The 22,984-nt window shown below is 37.0% G+C and overlaps 2 protein-coding genes and 5 non-coding genes across 7 annotated transcripts; 6 read left to right on the top strand and 1 right to left on the bottom strand.

Moving 5' to 3' along the window:
- The first annotated feature begins 4,889 nt into the window (after positions 1 to 4,889).
- Positions 4,890 to 21,549, top strand: LOC101747176 (homogentisate 1,2-dioxygenase). Its single transcript, XM_062675212.1, has 11 exons — positions 4,890 to 4,976; positions 5,305 to 5,513; positions 6,501 to 6,673; positions 7,320 to 7,416; positions 9,538 to 9,718; positions 10,343 to 10,463; positions 11,469 to 11,599; positions 11,952 to 12,106; positions 13,276 to 13,402; positions 20,868 to 21,049; positions 21,334 to 21,549. Exons 2-11 carry the CDS (start codon positions 5,499 to 5,501, stop codon positions 21,466 to 21,468), a joined length of 1,317 nt encoding a protein of 438 aa, XP_062531196.1. The 5' UTR covers positions 4,890 to 4,976; positions 5,305 to 5,498; the 3' UTR covers positions 21,469 to 21,549.
- Positions 13,563 to 13,644, top strand: TRNAS-UGA (transfer RNA serine (anticodon UGA)). The gene has a single exon. It is a non-coding gene; the product is annotated as a tRNA-Ser (tRNA).
- TRNAS-UGA (transfer RNA serine (anticodon UGA)) lies at positions 16,271 to 16,352 on the top strand. Its single transcript has one exon. It is a non-coding gene; the product is annotated as a tRNA-Ser (tRNA).
- Positions 17,568 to 17,649, top strand: TRNAS-UGA (transfer RNA serine (anticodon UGA)). Its single transcript has one exon. It is a non-coding gene; the product is annotated as a tRNA-Ser (tRNA).
- On the top strand, positions 18,370 to 18,451 carry TRNAS-UGA (transfer RNA serine (anticodon UGA)). The gene has a single exon. It is a non-coding gene; the product is annotated as a tRNA-Ser (tRNA).
- On the top strand, positions 19,167 to 19,248 carry TRNAS-UGA (transfer RNA serine (anticodon UGA)). The gene has a single exon. It is a non-coding gene; the product is annotated as a tRNA-Ser (tRNA).
- LOC110385433 (uncharacterized) lies at positions 21,141 to 22,781 on the bottom strand. The gene has a single exon (XM_062675256.1). The coding sequence runs from the start codon at positions 22,779 to 22,781 to the stop codon at positions 21,825 to 21,827; it is 957 nt and encodes a 318-aa protein (XP_062531240.1). The 3' UTR covers positions 21,141 to 21,824.
- Between the last annotated feature and the right edge of the window lie 203 nt (positions 22,782 to 22,984).

The raw sequence follows: 22,984 nt of genomic DNA, 5'->3' as shown, positions 1-22,984 counted from the left end.
TTATTTTTTAATATTCGATTTTTTTTAAATATGTATTTTTTACAATGAGTAATATAACGTAACAATTACTACAATATTGAAATGCCTGGAGCGAGCAACTCATTCCCACTTTGTGCAATCTTCTAGATAATCATTGACTTTATAGTAAGCTTTATTGCACAGATGTTCTTTAATGGTTTTCTTAAACCTATGTATATGTAGGTTCTGAACATCTTGTGGGATTTTGTTGTACAGGCGCACAGACAAACACCCGAATGAATTTCGTATCTTATGTAACCTACTCATCGGCACAACAAGCTTGTGTTTGTTCCTAGTATTTCTATTATGTATGTCCGACTGTTTAGGAAACTCCTCAATATGTTTACGAACATACATCAAATTTTCAAAAATGTACTGGGATGGCAGTGAGAACTTTAATTTCTTTAAATTTCTCCCTCAGTCCGCACGGGTAGGTACCACCACCCTGCCTATTTCTGCCGTGAAGCAGTAATGCGTTTCGGTTTGAAAGGTGGGGCAGCCGTTGTAACTACCTAGTCAGGTCATAAGTATTGTCACACAGTAAAAGCTTTTCTTTTAGAATGCTGGCCACAAAAAAGTTTATTGAATTCGAATTTCGAATTGTTCATGAAAATAAAAATGTATACTTTTAGAATTTTACTCATTTTCAAATATGGAGTGGACGCTTACAGAAGACCGTGTTGCAGTTATTGCGTTGCATCGTTGCGGTTACGCGCCAATTCAAATTTTTAACATACTGAAAAATTTGAATATAACCAAAAGATTCGGTTATCGTACCATCAAACGATACAATGAAGACTCTAGTGTAGATGACAGGTCAAGAAGTGGTCGCCCTCGGTCTGTTAGGACTCCAGCAGTGATAAAAGCTGTGAAGGCGCGAATTCAAAGAAATCCCAAACGTAAGCAGAAACTGTTGGCCCTTCAGATGGGGTTAAGCAGAACCACGGTGAAAAGGGTGTTAAATGAAGACTTAGGGCTTCGGGCATATCGAAGAAAAACAGGACATCGTTTGAATGCTCGTCTAATGGACCTGAGACTGAAGAGATGCCGCGCTTTGTTGAAGCGGTACGCGGGAAAAAAATATCGGGAAATTCTTTTTTCGGATGAAAAAATTTTTACCGTAGAAGAGAGCTACAACAAACAAAATGATAAGGTGTACGCACACAGTAGTGAAGAAGCGAGCAACCGTATTCCGCGTGTCCAACAAGGTCATTTTCCATCCTCGCTCATGGTATGGTTGGGAGTTTCTTATTGGGGCTTAACAGAGGTACATTTTTGTGAGAAAGGTGTAAAAACGAATGCAGTTGTCTATCAAAATACAGTCCTGACGAACCTTGTGGAACCTGTTTCTCATACCATGTTCAATAACAGGCACTGGGTATTCTAACAAGATTCGGCGCCAGCTCATAGAGCGAAGAGCACACAAGACTGGCTGTCGGCGCGTGAAATCGACTTCATCCGGCACGAAGACTGGCCCTCCTCCAGTCCAGATTTGAATCCGTTAGATTACAAGATATGGCAACACTTGGAGGAAAAGGCGTGCTCAAAGCCTCATCCCAATTTGGAGTCACTCAAGACATCCTTGATTAAGGCAGCCGCCGATATTGATATGGACCTCGTTCGTGCTGCGATAGACGACTGGCCGCGCAGATTGAAGGCCTGTATTCAAAATCACGGAGGTCATTTTGAATAAACTTTAGTGTCATAAGAATCTATGTTTTGTTAAGTTCATTTTGGTATATGAATGGTTACATAATGAATAAACTTGTTTCAATTATTTTACATTAAACATGTGACAGAATTTATGACCTGACTAGGTATATTATACCTTAGAACTTATATCTCAAAGGTGGGTGGCGCATTTACGTTGTAAATATCTATGAGCTCCAGTAACCACATAACACCAGGTGGGCTGTGAGCTCGTCCACCCATCTAAGCAATAAAAAAAATGCTTCCAGCCGAAACTGCTTCGCGACCGCAATAAGCAAGATGTTGGAAGCCTACTCGCACGGGATTCTCTTACTCCCTAGCATCAGAGTTTACTCAATGGACAGAATTAGGCCATATTAAGTCCATAACCACACCTAAAGATTTAGAAACATATGCATTACTTACATGTTTTCTTTATTGTTCTTGATATTTTACAAAATAAAATAATTTATATTAGCTATTTTTTATTGACAAACCCCGTCAAAAGCTACCAAAAAAAAAAGAATGAAATTGACTGATAAACAGCAGTAACTGTTCCTTAACTGTTTTTCTATTTATTGTCATATAGAGATATCGATTTAGTTAACAATTACGTAACTAGGGTCGCAATTTATTCCTGATTCGGAAATGGTTTGTTTTAACTACTTATCTATGGCCCAAAAAGACAAAACAGTATATGCAGTAGACCTATACTTATTGACAAAGATAAGGAAACTCAGACTGTAACTACATATTATGTATTAGGTGCCTACCCTGGCCCACATACAGATACCACAATGTGAATTCTGCAGCCCAATCCGAGATAAGCTTGAAGTCTCAATTTCTTTCTTACAGCTGTCTTACTATTGGAGCTAATAGCACACTGACAGAAACACGCAAAATTTTAGTAAACTAAATGTTATCTAGTGCGCAATTAGGGCTTTTAATAGTTGCTCTCACTAAGCAGACTCGAAAATCAAGAAAGAATATTCATCCTTAGCGTCAATAAACTCACTACTGACTTCTAATTGACTTAAGGTCTTCGCATATATTATCGCCCGTTCGATGAAATTTTCATCATCATGACGTTTATGAAGATAATTTTAATGTGCTTGTGGGACACAATCTCAATGATAATCTCGCCTGCTCGTATTTCAGATAATAATATTCTCTTTGTATAAAATTATCCTAATGACACAATAAAGACACTGCAGGCACCTCATTCGGAACATTACCATACGGTACTTTCGGAGCATTAAGGAGAGAAAAGCAATTCTAAAATTTTCTAGTAAATTCTAGCGCAACATGCAAAACATTGTTCTTTGTTTTTTTTACAAATATTGTGCAATTCTGTTTACGAACATTCCTACAATTAAGACCGGTTTAATGGAACGAGATTTTAAAGGATTTTCTCGAACGAACGGAGCCAGTTGTTTCATTACCATAATGTTTATGCTATATACTTGCTTATGCTATATATTGATATGTAAACATATCTCACAGATGCATAATGTTTTTTTATTGCTTAGATGGGTGGACGAGCTCACAGTCCACCTGGTGTAAAGTGGTTACTAGAGCCCATATACCTCTATAACGTAAATACGCCACCCACCTTGAGATATAAGTTCTAAGGTCTCATTATAGTTACAACGGCTGCCCCACCCTTCAAACCGAAACGCATTACTGCTTCACGGCAGAAATAGGCAGTGTGGTGGTACTTATCCGTGCGGACTCACAATAAGTCCTTTCACCTGTAATTACGCAAATTATAATTTTGTGGGTTTGATTTTTATTACACGATGTTATTCCTTCACCGTGGAAATCAATCGTGAACATTTGTTAAGTACGTATTTTATTAGCAAAATTGGTACTTACCCGCCTGCGGGATTAGAACCACGGTGCATCGCTAGATACAAATGCACCGGACGTCTTATCCTTTGGGCCACGACGTCTTCCAATATAATTTAAAAAAAACAATTTACCAATATAAATAATATAAATATTTTACTAACAATCACGCCACGTTAACTGGTCCCGTGATAAGTTCGTAAAGAACTTGTGTTACAGGTACCAGATATCGGAAATAAATGTAAGATTTTTATTTTACACATACATCGTGTAATAAAAATCAAACCCGCAAAATTATAATTTGCGTAATCACTGGTGGTAGGACCTCTTGGGAGTCCGCACGGGTAGGTACCACCACCCCGCCTATTTCCGCCGTGAAGCAGTAATGCGTTTCGGTTCGAAGGGTGGGGTAGCCGTTGTCACTATACTGAGACCTTAGAACTTATATCTCAAGGTGGGTGGCGCATTTACGTTGTAGATGTCTATGGGCTCCAGTAACCACTTAACACCAGGTGGGCTGTGAGTTCGTCCACCCATCTAAGCAATAAAAAAAATAAAAAAAAAAAAAACATATATTTAATATACATCCATAACCCTGGAAAAGACATTTATATTTTTATAATACAAATATCTTCCCTTGGCGGGATTCGAACCCGCGACCCCCTAGTGTAGTGACTATGTCACTTACCACTACACCAGACGGACGTTAAACAATGCTAAATTTGTAATAAAATACCCCAAGCTGTCTAACATACCTTGCTGATAAGAAGCCCTGGGTACTCGTTGGTCTGCCGGCCTCCTTTACCTTTAGAGTTTCAGCCGACTGTTTAGTATTATTTTATTCTTATTCTTTTACACCCTGTAGAGTATAACTCTTCAGAGAGCATTTGAGGTGTAATTAGTTTATAGCAATACAGTCGACCTCATATCTCAACGTGGGTTACAACATTCATGTTGTGACGTCTATTCACCATTCTTGGTAATCAATTTTAAAAAAAAATCTGTACCATTTACCATTACTAACATTTCTGCTGTATAAAATATTGTAATTTTAAATTATAAAATATTGTAATCTAGCACACAATAGATTTTATAGATCTTGTTTGTAGCATATTGTTACTATTTTGCATGATGCAGTCGGGGTTTTTGTTGTTTGTTTTCTTGTATTTTTTTTATTTAAGAATTTTTTTTTTTTTTTTTTTGTTTTAATGTAACGTGCTTTAGTGTTGTCAACATTATTATATTTTCATTTTTGTTATCAATGACAAAATAAACGAGATAATGTAATGTTTAGATAAAGTCTTGAGGTTTTTTTCTGATCTGATAAACAGATAATGTGATCAACACTAAGCGATGAACGTAGTCAAAAGATGCAGCAAATCTAAACAGTCGCATTCTATACCAGATACCAGGGCGTCTAAGTTAATTTAATTAATGTTTTTTTGCACATTCATTTTATATTGTACATTGAGCACATGAATGAGACTCCTATTAATTGAAATTCGCTTAACTGTTCATAAATATAGAAGAAAACGTGACGCTTTCTCTAAAATCATTTATAAGTACACTTTGAGTTAATGAAATAAAAATAAAAATTAGAAACATATTCAATTCGTTGTAAAAGTATTTGACCTAGCTTCCTCAAGATCCAAATATTACATCAGATCTTTTAATATACAGTAATAATAAATTGTACAAAATATTTGCAGTGAACGGTTTGGTAAGCTGTGTTCTTTATCTTGTTTGTAGGTACCTGAGCTCGGATATCAGCTCTATGAATGTCATTTTGTTTTTCGATATATCTGTATCTTATAATAAACAAACCAGTTCGATTAGCATAGCGGTCCGGTATTGTCGTAAAGACGTAAACATCTCGGAATCAGAACGCCCAGTATCTCGCCGTCTCGGCATCAGTGAAAACTTGTAATCGTTTATGTGACAAAATGACCGAATTAAAGGTAGGTAAAGATTTTATCTTGGTTATATTTTTGTTATTTCCCGCTAAAATTGTGTTGTATATGTATGCCATAAATGCATTTCATTGCCGCGCACAAAAACGTTTTTTTAAATGCGCAATTTGTTATATTTGTGCTTTTGAGCCCGTACCTGATGTTAAGTAGTTACCATCACTCAAGGACATCGGTAATGTTAGCGGCGCAGTCGAACAACTCTCTACTGTTGAAGACTGTCCCCAAGCCTTATACAGTAAAGGAAATGGTACTTACAAATAGATTTAAAAAAAACAGAATTGACATTTTGTTATATCTAATATCATATCACATATGCTCGCAATATGACATATTTTATTCAAATAATGGAAAAATGTACTGTATGTAGTAGGTATTTGATTAGAATGTATTACACTCGTTTTCGAAAGTCGAAGACGATTAACGATAGACTTTATCGTTTTTTTAATCAACGAAACAAAGGGTGCGTGTACTTATGTACGTGCGTAAGAAGTTATACTTTATTTTTATTAAATTTATTTCTTTTTTTTATTGACATTTTAATCAATTTGAAAAAAAATCGATTAGGTAAACAACATCCTCAAACACGCATATTGGACATCCCTTTTCTTGACATCGTATAAATTCGGTAATTCTCTGTACGGTTCGGAAAGTTCACCTGCGGCTATATTCAGACTCGCCAAGTTACGTCGGTCGCATTGTAATGAGCGATTTAGTGGGCAACTTCATTCTGTTAATTTTGTGTCACGGTGCGGGCGCATCGTAAAATTTCACTCTCATCAATTTTTCATAACGCGCTTAAAGAAGTATAACTTCAAAAATCCTTTTTTGTTTTGTGATTCTATAAGCAAAGGAATATGCCAATACCACCTGCCTAAATTTTCGGAAATCGTTCTAAAATACGCCCTTTATAAAACTAAGAATGTTACTAACATTGTTGGAAAAATTTATTAACATTAAAAACGTCATTATGAACAGTATCTATCGGGCTTTGGTTCGGAGTTTTCTTCAGAGGACCCGCGGAAGCCGGGATCGCTTCCGATCGGTCAGAACAGCCCACAGAAATGCCCCTATGGTCTCTATGCCGAACAATTATCAGGTACAGCTTTCACCGCTCCAAGGCACGAGAACAAAAGATCCTGGTTGTATAGGTAAGTGAATAAAGTTGATTTAAAGAAAGTTTATATTATAATTTTGGAGACGTCGTAGACTAGACTCGTACGTATAAGACTCACTGCGCACTAGGCAGCCTGGCTGCGGCAACCGAAATATTTGAGCAGCCAGTTATAGAAGCCAATCGACGCCCATTTGTGATACCTTTTTACTGGCGGTATGACCTCTTGTGAGTCCGCGCGGGTAGGTACCACCACCCTGCCTATTTCTGCCGCGAAGAAGCAATGCGTTTCGGTTTGAAGGGTAGGGCACCGTTGTAACTATACTTGAGACCTTAGAACTTATATCTCAAGGTGGGTAGCGCATTTACGTCGTAGATGTCTATGGGCTCCGGTAAGCGCTTAACATCAGGTGGACCGTGAGCTCGTTCAACCGGTTAAGCAATGAAGTCTATAAATTATCCAGCTTAAAATATATTTTCACGGTCCGTATTTTTTTTAAACTAGAAACAGTTCCCGTGTAAATATTATTTGCGAGAGAGAGGTGGGAGAGAGAGAGAGAGAGAGAGAGAGAGAGTATTCTTTACTGTATTCTTTGTGTATTATTAATACAAAAAAAGTTCATGTCAAAATAGGCATGAGACACAGAGAGATGATTTTCAGTATTTGTTTTTATTACTCACAGAATACGTCCCTCCGTTGTACATAAGCCGTTCAAGAAATTAGACATTGCCAAACATCTCACGCACAACTGGGATGAACAAGAGCCGGATCCTAATCAAGTAAGATTGCGATCAATTGCACGTACATCTAACATTATATACCAATAAAATTTAAATCATTTCGAGCGGTGAAAGGCTATTTGGTTTAAGCGTCATTTATGCAACTTTACAGGAGAGCCCTTTAAAAAGTTTAAAATTTGGAATAAATATTAGAGATGAAACGGATATCCGGTAACTATCCGGTATCCGGCCTATCCGGCCATGTGTTCACTATATGGCCGGATACCGGATAGTAAATCACTATCCGGCCGGGTTTCGAATAGTAAAATTTAAGAAAATCTCATGGTTATACAAAAGGCAATTAATACCACAATAGGCTATGGATAACTTTTCGCCTCGACCTCGCAGCTTGCCGAATATTCGGTATCCGTTATCCGGCCAAACCACTATCCGTTTCATCTCTAATTAATATCATAGCAAAAAAGTTCTTCGGCTATTTGAATGGAGTAAACTTAGTTGAAGCTCAATTCAAAACATCGAACTTTTTTTATTTTATTGCTTAGATGGATGGACGAGCTCACAGCCCACCTGGTGTTAAGTGGTTACTGGAGCCCATAGACATCTACAACGTAAATGCGCCACCCACCTCGAGATATAAGTTCTAAGGTCTCAGTATAGTTAGGTACAACGGCTACTCCACCCTTCGAACCGAAACGCATTACTGCTTCACGGCGGAAATAGGCGGGGTGGTGGTCCCTACCCGTGCGGACTCACAAGAGGTCCTACCACCAGTAGTTGAAGTTCAATTCAAAACGTCGAACTGTTGACGCTTATACCAAATAAAACGCACCTTTAATTACAAAGATAAATGTAGCGTATTAACTGAAATAGCCCTTATATCAAATAGCCTGTCACCCTTCGATTTCATTGAAATAAAAGGTAACTAATAGTTTTTGTTTATTTTAAATACTAATATGTGTAATACTAGTATGTAAATATTGTATGTTGTCCTGTGCAAGATAGTAAAAATCGACCATTAACAAACTCGTGGTTGATAAAAAAAATAACATATCGACTATTAATTAAAACCAATTTTACAGTTTATTTTTATTGAAATAACGCAAGATTAAGACGTAAGAGTCTTGTAATTATGTCTACGACTCATGAAAACCGAAGAAAATACTAATCAACAACAAGGATTGATCTGATACAATCTTGTGCACATTATTGAATTATTCGGATGTTGGTCTAAAGAATAATCAACGTCGAATATCGGGCAGCGATGATTAACCTGACATCCTTACGCAATGTTGGCGTCCCGAGGCGACAACCAGTAAACGTGAAGATCTAAATATCCTCTAAAAGTCTGACGCGGAAGGACGTGGGAACCCACCGCTATTACATTCCCATGAAAATCTCTACATGGATTCAGTATTAGCAAGAGTGAGGTTTTTGGGCGACCCAACAATCGTGCGAGAGAAAGTGATACAGAAAGGTGCCCGATCGTTGAGGAATACGACGTAAGGAGAAGGTCCAAAGAAAGATTCATAGTTTAATATTATCTGGTGTGTTGGGTAAGCGAGGGAACAACCATCCAGCCTATTTGTGAGGAGGACGCAGGGACAGACTAGCCGATACAATTTGAGTAGACAATAGAACTTCAGTATTCGACCTTGTGTTTTGAGATGAATGACACCATGTCTTCGTTCCCTGCTAACCACTGAACGTGAAGTTGACCGTCAGATAGACACATTTCCGTATTTTATTGATTTTTCAACCGATCCCAAAAAAGTGGTTCCCATGATTTTGATGCGTCGTTTTATTTTGGAAGCTGGTATGGTGCTTCTCATGTAGTTCTATTTAAAATTTATCACAAGTTGACTAGTAGTATTTGAGTTATCCTGAAAAATATATATTTAACTGATTTCAACTAGGTATATTGATCAAATTCTCATTTATTTTGAAGTCGTATTAATTTTTTGTAAATTTTGTACTATTAATAGAATACTTAGCTTTCCGTGAAGCACGTTATTAAACAATAAATCATTTTAGTTAATTATATCTATAATGCTCAAAATATAAAATAAATACACTCATGATTAAATTTGAAGGAACGATATGGTCAAGATTCCATCTACTATTGTTGAGAAAAACCATGTTTATACTTTATTTACATGCTAGTCTCGCTGGCTTCCCTTCGACATTCCATCAGACGAGTCTGTGGACTTTGTGACCGGACTCCATACGGTGTGTGGTGCTGGCGATCCTCGCTCTAGACATGGAATAGCCATCCACGTGTACTTGTGCAACGCTTCCATGGATAAAAGCGCATTTTACAGCAGCGACGGAGACTTTCTAATCGGTAAAATATACTTTGTAAAAATAATTATAAACTAATCAATTGGCAGTGGGCAGGACACATTGCTCGTAGAACGGATGACAGTTGGAGCCAGAAAGTTCTTGAGTGGTGACCGCGTACCGGAAGGCGTAGCGTGGGTAGGCCTCCCACAAGATGGACCGACGATCTATCGAGGCTCGCGGGGATCCGCTGAATGCAGGCAGCGCAGGACCGGTCTTTGTAGCGAGGCTTGGGGGAGGCCTATGTCCAGCAGTGGACGTCTGTGGGCTGATAAGAAGAAGAAGAACTCAATTGGATTGATGAATAAGTTACATTAAAATACATAATCTGCTCAGACGTATTGACTTAGAAAGGTTATTTCTATATACCTATTTGTAATTTAAATATTGACATTTGAATCTACGAAAGAGAACCTGTTAAGATAGCTTTTGTTTTTCAGAGATATATTAAGGAATTCAATTTTAAAATCGATCTAAAGATAACCTTCTTGCTCGGTAGAAATGTTTGTTTAGTAGCGCAAATTACATTAGCACTTGTAATAGAATCTACAACTGTTGAATTTCAAAGTAGCTTTCAACTAATCGGCTTAATTTGTATTATGCTTTGTATTTGAATATTACATTGCAGTGCCACAGCAAGGCAAATTGAAGATCACCACTGAATTTGGTCTAATGGAGGTGGCCCCGAATGAAATTGCCGTTATTCAACTTGGAATGAGATTCGCTGTATTTGTTGAGGGTCCTACCAGGTAGAAATTGTTCATCTATCTATCTATATAAAAATGAATTGCTGTTCGTTAGTCTCGTCAAAACTCGAGAATGGCTGGACCGATTTGACTAATTCTGGTCTTGAATTGTTCGGAAAATGTTCGGAATTAAATAAAAATAAAAAAATTGTTTTTCCTTTGTGTATCCCCCGTCGGACGGATTCCTTTTATTTGTTTTAAGTTTATTTTATACAAAAGCTTAGTTCTTTTATTTATCGATTGAGGCACTACGAAGTCTGCCGGGTCAGCTCGTTCTTAAATAAATAAAAATGCAAAGCAATCTAAATAACATTTAAACTGACCCGGTGATGCAGTTAGCGGACCTAACTGTTGCACCGAGGGTCGTGGGTTCAATTCTCACATCTGGCAAAGATTCGTGTCATCAACAGGTTTGTTTGCTCTTTGTCTGGGTTCTTATTATCTAAATATGTTTATATATTTAAACGCACATAAATATATGTTCAGTCCCTGGTATCCATAACCAATGGCGGATCCAGGGGGAGGGTCATGGGGGTCATGACCACCCCCTGAACTGGGTCCATAACTTAGGTGGACCACTAATTGAATATAATGATTTTTTTTATATATTTTGTCACCATACAGGTTTTATGTAACTACATAGCTTCAATATTTAATTAATTTAATATAATATAATAATTTTCTATAATCGCAAACGTTTGGGAACGAACGCAACTAAATTTGACTATGTGACCCCCTCCTGGCGCCAAAGCTGGATCCGCCCTTGTCCATAACACAGGGAATCCTAATTTGGGCCCGATGACCGTTAGTGCTTTCTTTCCAGTTATTTAATATTTAATTTAATAACCTTTACTCCGGTCTATTTAGTACAATAAAAGACTAAGGTCTTTGATGAAGACGCGAGTTTACAACTCTTTGTTGGGTAAAATTATTGGTAATGACACTGGAAATTAACTTTTTTTGTGTTCAATTAACTTTGCTACAAGTATTTTATAATGTATTTCTTAGGGGGTACATATTAGAAGTTTTCGACGGTCATTTTAAGCTGCCTGATCTTGGACCTATCGGAGCTAATGGACTGGCGAATCCGAGGGATTTTCTAACACCGGTAGCTCACTATGTTGATGAAGAAACTCCTGGTTTGTTACTCAAATTCACTTTTATTATTATTCTTAGCAACATCATGGTTCTTTTTTAATAGAACCATGCCAATTATTACTATTTAAAGTTGAGGTGACGCTTATCTCGTACCTTCTTATCAATTCAGCGATGTCTTGAATTAGTGATCACTTTGTTGGTACAACTAAATAAAGAAATACTGGTTTTATCAATGTAATCTGTACCTAAACTTTATTACTTGATTTGCAAAAACCTTCGAACTATAAAAAAATATTATGTTTTATCACGCCAGTTCTAAAATTTCTTGATGCATTCATGAAGATTGTCCCTTGATACAAGGGTCGTATCACAGCACGTGTTTAAATTCAACAGGTTTCCAGATCTTCAACAAGTACCAAGGGTTTCTATTTGTTGCCGAACAAAATCACAATCCGTTCGACGTAGTTGCTTGGCACGGAAACTATGTGCCTTACAAATACGATCTAAACAACTTTATGGTTATCAACGCTGTTTTGTACGATCATTGTGTAAGTTTCCATATATTTTCTATATATATACAATATAAGCTTAATATAGCCTTTAAAAACTAAATTTGACTTAATTATTACTCATATTCTTGAAATAACACCGAGAGAGCGTCTTTTTTTGCCCTTGTAGGCAGACTAAGGCTATTATGCGACGGTTAACGGCCCACCATTAGGTGGGCCGTTAACCGTCGCCCATGGACTTCAGCAATGCCAGGGGCAGAGCCAAGCCGCTGCCTACCGCTTAATACTCTCCACAAGCCTCGTTTGAAGAAGGACATGTCATAGAGCTCGGGAAACACCGTGGAGGGACTCATTCCATAGCCGGATGGTACGTGGCAAAAAAGACCTCTGGAAACGCACTGTCAATGAACGCAGCGGTTCCAGATAATATGGATGAACTCTGCTCCGATGGCGGGAGGTGCGATGATAAAAAGGAGATGATGATGAACAATGCCTCAGAGCAGTCCTTATACTTCTTAATTGTTACCGTTTGAAAACCAACATAATTAGACTATGATAGAATATTATTTATAACCTAACTCTTTTGTAGACCGATCCTCTTTTGTTTTTGTTGTTGAGCTCCTTAAAACATTAATACTTGTAAATTATAAAGTAACAACGAATGTAAGAAAGATCTACATTAATTGGTCGCGTACTCCGCCCGTAAAACAAACAGACTGAGTACATAATGCAAAGAATTATGTTAAGTCAATAAAATTGTTTTCAGACACGCACCTTCGTTAATGTAATTGAACAGAATATTTACGAGTACGTTGAAAATAGGGAATTAACGGTAGACAGCGGCTTGGCTCTGCCCCTGGCATTGCTGAAGTCCATGGGCGACGGTAACCACTCACCATTAGGTGGGCCGTAAGCTCGTCTGCCTAAAGGGGTAATAAAAAAAAAAAATTTTTTATCTAATGACTAATAGTATAATGTTAACTAATATTTATATTGAAAATGTATAGAGCGTGCGTGCGATCGAAGCCTTGAGGTGGTTACTTGTAATTCAGGAAATATTTTTCACATTCAAACATAATTGAAAGACGGAATGTGTAACAAAAACAGATAGTTCACAATATGCCCGGATCTAATTTATTTAGCAGAATAAGAGTTAATAGTAACAATAATCTTGATTCTAGTAATAGTATTTTTTTTGTTTTCATTAGGACCCTTCAATATTTACGGTGTTGACGTGTCCTTCTGCAAAACCTGGGATCGCCATCGCTGATTTCGTAATATTCCCACCCAGATGGTCTGTGCAGGAGCACACTTTCAGACCTCCTTATTACCACAGTAAGTAATAATAATAGTGCTTGTGACAACAATTCGTCTGCAATTAATTGTTTCAAACGTGTTGCTAACAACAGATTCTCTTACAAATAACTATTTAACTGAAGATAAATACAAACTATTACTGAGCAGATTATCATATGTTTTAGTTTGTAACAACGTAGCTGAGGTGTCCGAGTGGTTAAGGAGTTGGACTTGAAATCCAATGGGTTATACCCGCGCAGGTTCGAATCCTGTCCTCAGCGAATATTTTTTTAATCCTTCGCATTTAAATTTAATGAGCCGCTATATATACATAATGTAATATATACCAGAAAATATTAGAAGATATTTTTTTATTCATTTATTTTTTACTTAATAAAGTAGGTAGGGTAATAACCCTATTTATTTATTTATTGATTCGCTTAATATTAATTGTAAATGCGGAAGCTTGTGAGGGTTACGGATCCACCAGATCCAATAACTCTTGCATTAGATACCTTCAGCTCTAACACTAGGAGCAGGCTGAGGAACCCCGGTAGCCGTACTCGTCAAACTCGACAAAGAGTTCGACGTGCAACCTACCCCATGCATCAGCCCGCTGAGTTTCTTTCCGGATCTTCTCAGCGGGTCGCGATTCCGTTCTGGTAGTTAGGTCTCCTTCGGAGGCGCTCGGGTAGCTGTTAGCAAACCCACCCCTCCTAGCTGAGCCTTTGCTCGCCCACCTGTCCTGGTGAAACTGGAAAGGCCTCAAGGCCACCAGTAACACTTAAATCATAAAAAAAAAAATGTATTCCTGTGTTAGCTCCACGAAATAGAATAGGTTCAATATTGACGAGAAAAAAATACAAAAACAATGTTAGGAAGTTCCACGAAAGTTAAGAATGGATCATAAAATAGCAGATGTTAAATTTGTAATTTGTTTTTTCATTTGTTCCTTCTAAATAATATATGTAAATAAATAAAGCTCGACTGTCGCTGATAGAGGTATAGATAAGTAGCAGTCTCACTAACGGAGGTCCATATGGGAAAAACGACTCTCTCTTCTGTAAGAGAGAGTCGTTTTAGGTAGGTTTCTGTAGGTAGGTTTCTGTTTCTCGCTAATAGAGGTTTTAAGAGCTTGAAATGACGGGTCCTGGCTATTACTCTCACTTATCGAGTTTTCTCACTTACCCAGTTCTCACTTACCCAGATTTGACTCTAATTACTATATAGTTTAACATACCCGTCGGGTGTGCTTAGTGAAATATTTTAATGTAACGTTTATTTCATCATTACTCTGTTGTACCATTATGAGAGTTGATAATTTTATGTGTTTCTGATGACAATACGATAATATATTATAGTACCACTGAACTGATCTAGTGTCGAACTAAGAAGGCGAGAACGAAATCCTCAATAGACTAACTATTGAACTACCTATGTATACATAACTAGTCAGGTCATAAGTATCGTCACACAGTAAAAACTTTTCTTTTAGAATGTTGGCCACAAAAAAGTTTATTGAATTTGAATTTCGAATTGTTCATGGAAATACAAATGTATACTTTTAGAATTTTACTCATTTTTTAAATATGGAGTGGACGCTTAAAGAAGACCGTGTTGCAGTTATTGCGTTGCATCGTTGCGGTTACGCGCCAATTCAAATTTTTAACATACTGAAAAATTTTAATATTACCAAAAGATTCGTTTATAGTACCATCAAACGATACAATGAAGACTCTAGTGTAGATGACAGGTCAAGAAGTGGTCGCCCTCGGTCTGTTAGGACTCCAGCAGTGATAAAAGCTGTGAAGGCGCGAATTCAAAGAAATCCCAAACGTAAGCAGAAACTGTTGGCCCTTCAGATGGGGTTAAGCAGAACCACGGTGAAAAGGGTGTTAAATGAAGACTTAGGGCTTCGGGCATATCGAAGAAAAACAGGACATCGTTTGAATGCTCGTCTAATGGACCTGAGACTGAAGAGATGCCGCGCTTTGTTGAAGCGGTACGCGCGCAAAAAATATCGGGAAATTCTTTTTTCGGATGAAAAAATTTTTACCGTAGAAGAGAGCTACAACAAACAAAATGATAAGGTGTACGCACACAGTAGTGAAGAAGCGAGCTACCGTATTCCATGTGTCCAACGAGGTCATTTTCCATCCTCGCTCATGGTATGGTTGGGAGTTTCTTATTGGGGCTTAACAGAGGTACATTTTTGTGAGAAAGGTGTAAAAACGAATGCAATTGTGTATCAAAATACAGTCCTGACGAACCTTGTGGAACCTGTTTCTCATACCATGTTCAATAACAGGCACTGGGTATTCCAACAAGATTCGGCGCCAGCTCGTAGAGCGAAGAGCACACAAGACTGGCTGGCGGCGCGTGAAATCGACTTCATCCGGCACGAAGACTGGCCCTCCTCCAGTCCAGATTTGAATCCGTTAGATTACAAGATATGGCAACACTTGGAGGAAAAGGCGTGCTCAAAGCCTCATCTCAATTTGGAATCACTCAAGACATCCTTGATTAAGGCTGCCGCCGATATAGACATGGACCTCGTTCGTGCTGCGATAGACGACTGGCCGCGCAGATTGAAGGCCTGTATTCAAAATCACGGAGGTCATTTTGAATAAACTTTAGTTTCATAAGAATCTATGTTTTGTTAAGTTCATTTTGGTATATGAATGGTTACATAATCAATAAACTTGTTTCAATTATTTTACATTAAATATGTGACAGAATTTATGACCTGACTAGGTATATTAAAGTTTTGGTTTTTTCAATTATTTAAAGAGTTTGTTTACTTTTTAACTTGACAGAATAAAAGCCTTAATTTTACGGGAACGCAATTATCAGCTAATTATTTTTATTTAAAGGTGGTTGCTGTTAAATTCGTTGCCTTATGTAGTTGCTGAGGTGTCCGAGTGGTTAAGGAGTTGGACTTGAAATCCAATGGGTTATACCCGCGCAGGTTCGAATCCTGTCCTCAGCGAATATTTTTAATTCTTCGCATTCAAATTTAATGAGCCGTTATATATACATAATGTAATATATACCAGAAAATATTAGAAGATATTTTTTTATTCATTTATTTTTTACTTTATAAAATAGGTTAGGGTAATAACCATATTTGTTTATTGATTCTATTAATATGAATTGTAAATGCGAACATTTGTGAGGGTGGATGGATGTTTGTTGATCTTACGCAAGGAGACAGACTACTGGACGGATTTTGATGAAACTTATTCATAGGTTATTTTTCGGAATAGCACATATAGGTTTTGATTCAGAACACTCAAAATACGACAAGTGGCGCGCGAGGAGTTTCAGGAAACTTGATTTACATTTACCGATAGTCACAACGGACCGTGACCAAAATTCAATAAATAGTTCCTAATAAGTACAGACAGCTATTGCGTGTTAGACGAGCACTAAGATTGTTTTGGAGATACATACATACATACATGTATATTTTTTTTATAAAATTAATAGAAATTTAGACTTTAGACAGAACCTTGTACTGAAACTGATTGCTTTAACGTGATCTTCTAATAAAGGTATTACGACTTATTAATATTACTTCTTATTTCTCATTAAACAAACACAAAAAAAGGTGAATTATAATAGCATTAGTCGTTTGATCGCAAACAAACATCTACTTAATTGATTTTTATTGGTATCTTAAGTATAGCAAAGCTGTAATGTTAGCGGTAATGATATTGGTGGCTAATTTAAAAATAAACAAAACAGTTATTTACCGCCAGGTACGCCTGAAGATCGCAGGGTATTCAATTACCTAACACGTGATGTATTTTACTATACATGTACTTACTATATAGTTTAACATACCCGTCGGGTGTGCTTAGTGAAATATTTTACTGTAACGTTTATTTCATCATTACTCTGTTGTACCATTATGAGAGTTGATAATTTTATGTGTTTCTGATGTCAACATGATAATATATTATATATAGTACCACTGAACTGATCTAGTGTCGAACTAAGAAGGCGAGAATGAAATCCTCAATAGACTTACTATTGAACTACCTATGTATATATTAAAGTTTTGGTTTTTTTAATTATTTAAAGTGTTTGTTTACTTTTTTAACTTGACAGAATAAATGCCTTAATTTTAAGGGAACGCAATTATCAGCTAATTATTTTTATTAAAAGGTGGTTGTTGTTACATTCATTGTTTTTCATAGTTGCTGAGGTGTCCGAGTGGTTAAGGAGTTGGACTTGAAATCCAATGGGTTATACCCGCGCAGGTTCGAATCCTGTCCTCAGCGAATATTTTTAATCTTTCGCAGTTAAATTTAATGGGCCGTTATATGTACATAATGTAATATATACCAGAAAATATTAGAAGACTTTTTTTCATTTTTTTTTATTTAATCAAATCAAATCAAATAAAGTAGGTTAGGATAATAACCGTATTTATTTATTGATTTTATTAATATGAATTGTAAATGCGAAAATTTGTGAGGGTGGATGGATGTTTGTTGATCTTACGCAAGGAGACAGACTACTGGACGGTTTTTTATGAAACTTATTCATAGGTTATATTTCGGAATAGCACATAGAGGCTTTGATTCAGAACACTCAAAATACGATAAGAGGCGCGCGAGGAGTTTCAGGAAACTTTTTTTTTACATTTACCGATAGTCGCAGCGGAGCCTGACCGTAACCAAAATTCAATAGCTCCTAATGAGTACAGAAAGCTATTGCGTGTTAGATGAGCACTAAGATATTTGTATACATATTTTTTTTTAATGAAATTAATAGAATTTAACTTTAGACAGAACATTATACTGAAACTGATTGCTTTAACGTGGTCTTCTAATAAAGGTATTACGACTTATTAATATTACCTTATTTTATATATTATATTATATACTTCATATTTTTAACTTGACAGCATAAAAGCCTTAATTTTACGGGAAAGCAATTATCAGCTAATTATTTTTATTTAAAGGTGGTTGTTGTTACATTCATTGTTTTTTGTAGTTGCTGAGGTGTCCGAGTGGTTAAGGAGTTGGACTTGAAATCCAATGGGTCATACCCGCGCAGGTTCGAATCCTGTCCTCAGCGAATATTTTTAATCCTTCGCATTTAAATTTAATGAGCCGTTATATATACATTTTGTAATATATACCAGGAAATATTAGAACACTTTTTTTCATTTTTTTTATTTAATCAAATCAAATCAAATAAAGTAGGTTAGGGTAATAACCGTATTTATTTATTGATTCTATTAATATTAATTGTAAATGCGAACATTTGTGAGGTTGGATGGATGTTTGTTGATCTTACGCAAGGAGACAGACTACTGGACGGTTTTTTATGAAACTTATTCATAGGTTACACATCGAAATAGCACATAGGCTTTGATTCAAAACACTCAAAATAAGACAAGTGGCACGCGAGGAGTTTCAGGAAACTTATGTTTTTTTACATTTACCGATAGTCGCAGCGGACCCTGACCGAAATTCAATAGCTCCTAATGAGTACAGAAAGCTATTATAATTGCGTGTTAGACGAGCACTAAGATATTTGTATATTTTTTTATGAAATTAATAGAATTGAACTTTAGACAGAACCTTGTACTGAAACTGATCGCTTTAACGTGGTCTTCTAATAAAGGTATTACGACTTATCAATACTACTTCTTATTTTATATATTATATTATATACTTAATATTTTTAACTTGCCAGAATAAAAGCCTTAATTTTACGGGAACGCAATTATCAGCTAATTATTTTTATTTAAAGGTGGTTGTTGTTACATTCATAACTTTTTGTAGTTGCTGAGGTGTCCGAGTGGTTAAGGAGTTGGACTTGAAATCCAATGGGTTATACCCGCGCAGGTTCGAATCCTGTCCTCAGCGGATATTTTTTTTGTGCTACCGACCAGGATTCCGTTTTTTTATTTTATTGCTTCGATGGATGGACGAGCTCACAGTCCACCTGGTGTTAAGTGATTACCGGAACACATATACATCTACAACGTAAATGGCGCCACTTATCTTGAGATGTGAGTTTTAAAACTTTTAAGGTCTCTTTTTTTTTTCCTACCTAAGCTGGTAGCCTTGAGAGGCTATTCCAGCGTAACCTTAACTAGTAGGTGAGCTCACGGGGCTCAAACCTGACGACGTTGCTAACACGAACTCTAGCAAGAGCCGTGCTTCGCAGAATCTACCACCGGATCGGAAACGCGACCCACTGAGAAGATCCGGCGAGAAACTCAGTGGGCTGTGTCTGAGAGTTAATTTACTCGTCGAGCCCTTCGTCGCAAGCGACGGGTTCGACGAGAACGGTGACCGGTGCTTGAAGTACCTAGAAGCACCGTTAGTGGATCGGGAGGATCCGAGATGACGTGTTTTGGGCGACGTCGACTGCTTTCCATTCTTTCCGCAGGATCGGGAATGTTAAGGTCTCAGTATAGTTACAACGGCTGCCCCACCCTTCAAACTGAAACGCATTCAATTGGAATGAAATCATGGATATCCGATCTTATGCTTCTAATACCGAGAAATTACTTACTTACTTACAGGCGCATAATTCATAAACGTTCACCTTGTTATAAGACTAGAAAAATTACTTCAATAAAAACATATTGTTGAGATGTAGGTATTTGGTCGAACTAACAATTCAGAATAGCACGCTAATTGCTCAATTGTTTTCATATCATTACTGTATAAATAATGAGAATTCAACGAGTACGTACACAATACAATATCTCTTCGTTCATTTACATACATTGAACGTAAATGACTTAGTTACGTAGTAACGTTGTTTACTGAGAGATACAGAAAATTATTTATAATGATATACTCCAATTGAATATACAATAGTACAGGTTCGAGTCTGATTTTTTGCATAGGTGTACGAGCTGAAAGTTCACCTGATGTTAAGTGGCTAAAAATATTATGTACGTAGATCATTTGAATGTAATAAGAACTAACCGAAGTAAAACACGTGTCTAAATAGGATTGCGAATGAAGAAATAAGTTTATATTTAAAAATTTATATTCGATAATGGTGGGATGTAGCTGGTGGTAGGACCTCTTGTGAGTCCGCGCGGGTAGGTACCACCACCCTGCCTATTTCTGCCGTGAAGCAGTAATGCGTTTCGGTTTGAAGAGTAGGGCAGCCGTTGTAATTATACTGAGACCTTAGAACTTATATCTCAAGGTAGGTGGCGCATTTACGTTGTAGATGACAATAGGCTCCAGTAACCACTTAACACCAGGTGGGCTGTGAGCTCGTTCACCCATCTAAGCAATAAAATAAAAATAAAAACGTTACGATACTCTATCCTTATTAAAAACATACTTCAGTGCCGAAGTACTTATATCTTCCGTCGTTTGGTTGGGTACGACAAATTGTTATTCCGAAAAAACTGAAACGTCAACCACATATTTCAAGGTCGTTGACTTCAATAATATTCTGAAATGTGTAAATCAGTAGCTGCCTATGACTATAGAAAGGCCACAATCTTTTTCAGGAAACTGTATGAGCGAGTTCATGGGGTTGATTCTTGGTTCTTACGAGGCGAAAGAAGGCGGTTTCCTTCCCGGCGGTGCGTCTCTGCATTCCATGATGACACCTCACGGGCCTGACGACAAATGTTTCAACGCTGCATCCAATGGAGCACTAGTGCCGCAGAAAATTGCAGTAGGAACTCAGGTACCTATCTAGTAAACTATAACAATTAATTTGAATGTTTTAAAATAAAGAAATAAAACAATAGTTTTTAAATTAAAATAAAACTACACTATTATTAGCGAACCAAATTTCGTAATTGTTTTAATTTTGTAAGTAAATACAATAAATCTAGTTGTTCAAATAGGTACCTACATCAGTACAAGAATGAAATATGACATAAGTTTAAGAAAATAATTTAATCCAATTCATCCCGGGCATGCATTTTGAATCCAAATTGAAGTTAACATTAAAATTTCCTTTTACAGGCTTTTATGTTTGAATCTTCTTTGAGTCTGGCCATCACCAAGTGGGGCGCGGAAACCTGTCAAAAATTGGACCCCAAATATTACGAATGTTGGCAAAACCTGCCAAAGCATTTCTCGGATAAAGCAAAAGTCTAATTTTATTCACAAAATAAGATTTTGTATGACATGTATCATTTTTGACATCATTTATTATCAATAAAAAACTGTGTATATGTACATCTTCGTTATTTTAATTTTAAAATAAGTTCAAAAATACAAAAAAAATTTAATCATTTACCAAAAATTAAATCATGTTTTCGCGATTAAAAAAAATGTTAAAATTCAATTAAAAATTTTAGTTACATTTACATACAATAGTTTCTGCTAACCCACTCCAAGAAGAACTTCTGAATTCGGAGCATAGTTATGTATTTTTAAAATATCAGAACGGCAAATTAAAGTTGAACATCAAACAAACATTTAAACTTTTTACACGTTATCATCACATTAAATTATTTAATTAAGCAATGCAATATTATAACAAAAATAACTGTCGAATTCAATAAACACGAAGCACGATTATAATGCATAGAATTTGCGTAGGTTTGTAAGAGAGCACAATCGACATGTTTCTGTAAAACCGAAGTGTCTCTTGATATGCGAATCATGTAGCACTGCATTCCTGGCATCACTTGTATTGACGGGCCTCTTGACTGTAGAGCATCTGTGACGGTTACCGTTTTTGTTATGTTTGTATTGCTTATGGTCCCGTCAGCATTTCGAGTCCCACTCGAGCTCGCCACGGTTTCGACTACTGTAGTAACCTTATTCGAAGCTTGTTGATTCTGCGACGTAGTTTCCGCTTCCCAAATAAAACTGGACATCAATTTGCAGTCGATCCGAGTTTCTTCATAGTCCCATGATCTTTTTTCCACACGAAGCTTACAAATTTCACCTGGCCTCGTTGTGTACTCTCTATATCCGCCGTAATGCTCTTGTCTACCGGACATTTTTCCCAAGTTGTATAAAGCGAGGCCTGTTAGCAATGTATCAAAACGACTTCCGGAGTTCCTATATTCGTAGATATAAGTCGGAGGAGTCCCGTGATATACGGGATGATAAGTCGATCCATACATAACCTGCTGCGGTGGATTGTAGTGATAATGATTATGAATTTCAGTACGATGTCCATAATTGACATTATGCTGCTGTGTATAAGTGTTGTGAACATTACGACTTTCGGAATGTCCCGAGATGCTATTGGAATGCGGATAAGTATGCGTGCCGCCTCGGCTTACGCCGGAATATCCCGTGGAATGCGGATAAGTATGTGCGCCACCTCGGCTTGCGCCAGAATATCCGGTGGAATGGGGATAGGAATGTGAACCGCCACTACGTCCACCGAAGCCACCTCTCGCAAATACTACGGTAAAGGATAGACAAAAATATATAAGTATTCGCAACAACATGTCGCTTCCACCCGTCACAGAAATTCGACTAGGACTAAAATCATTCTTGGTGCGAAAAAGCCGCTCCCAGACGCGCAAACAATCCCATTAAAAATGACGTCATCGTGATGGGTGTCACTGCGAGTGGGCGACAAGGGTGTGACAACATACTCAACACGCAGCCCTCGGCTATAAATAAATATATTTATTAACTTGTAAACTTC

This window comes from Bombyx mori, chromosome 3 (genome assembly GCF_030269925.1).
Source record: "Bombyx mori chromosome 3, ASM3026992v2".
Lineage (NCBI taxonomy): Eukaryota > Metazoa > Arthropoda > Insecta > Lepidoptera > Bombycidae > Bombyx > Bombyx mori.
This window is presented reverse-complemented; position numbering and strand designations above follow the sequence as displayed.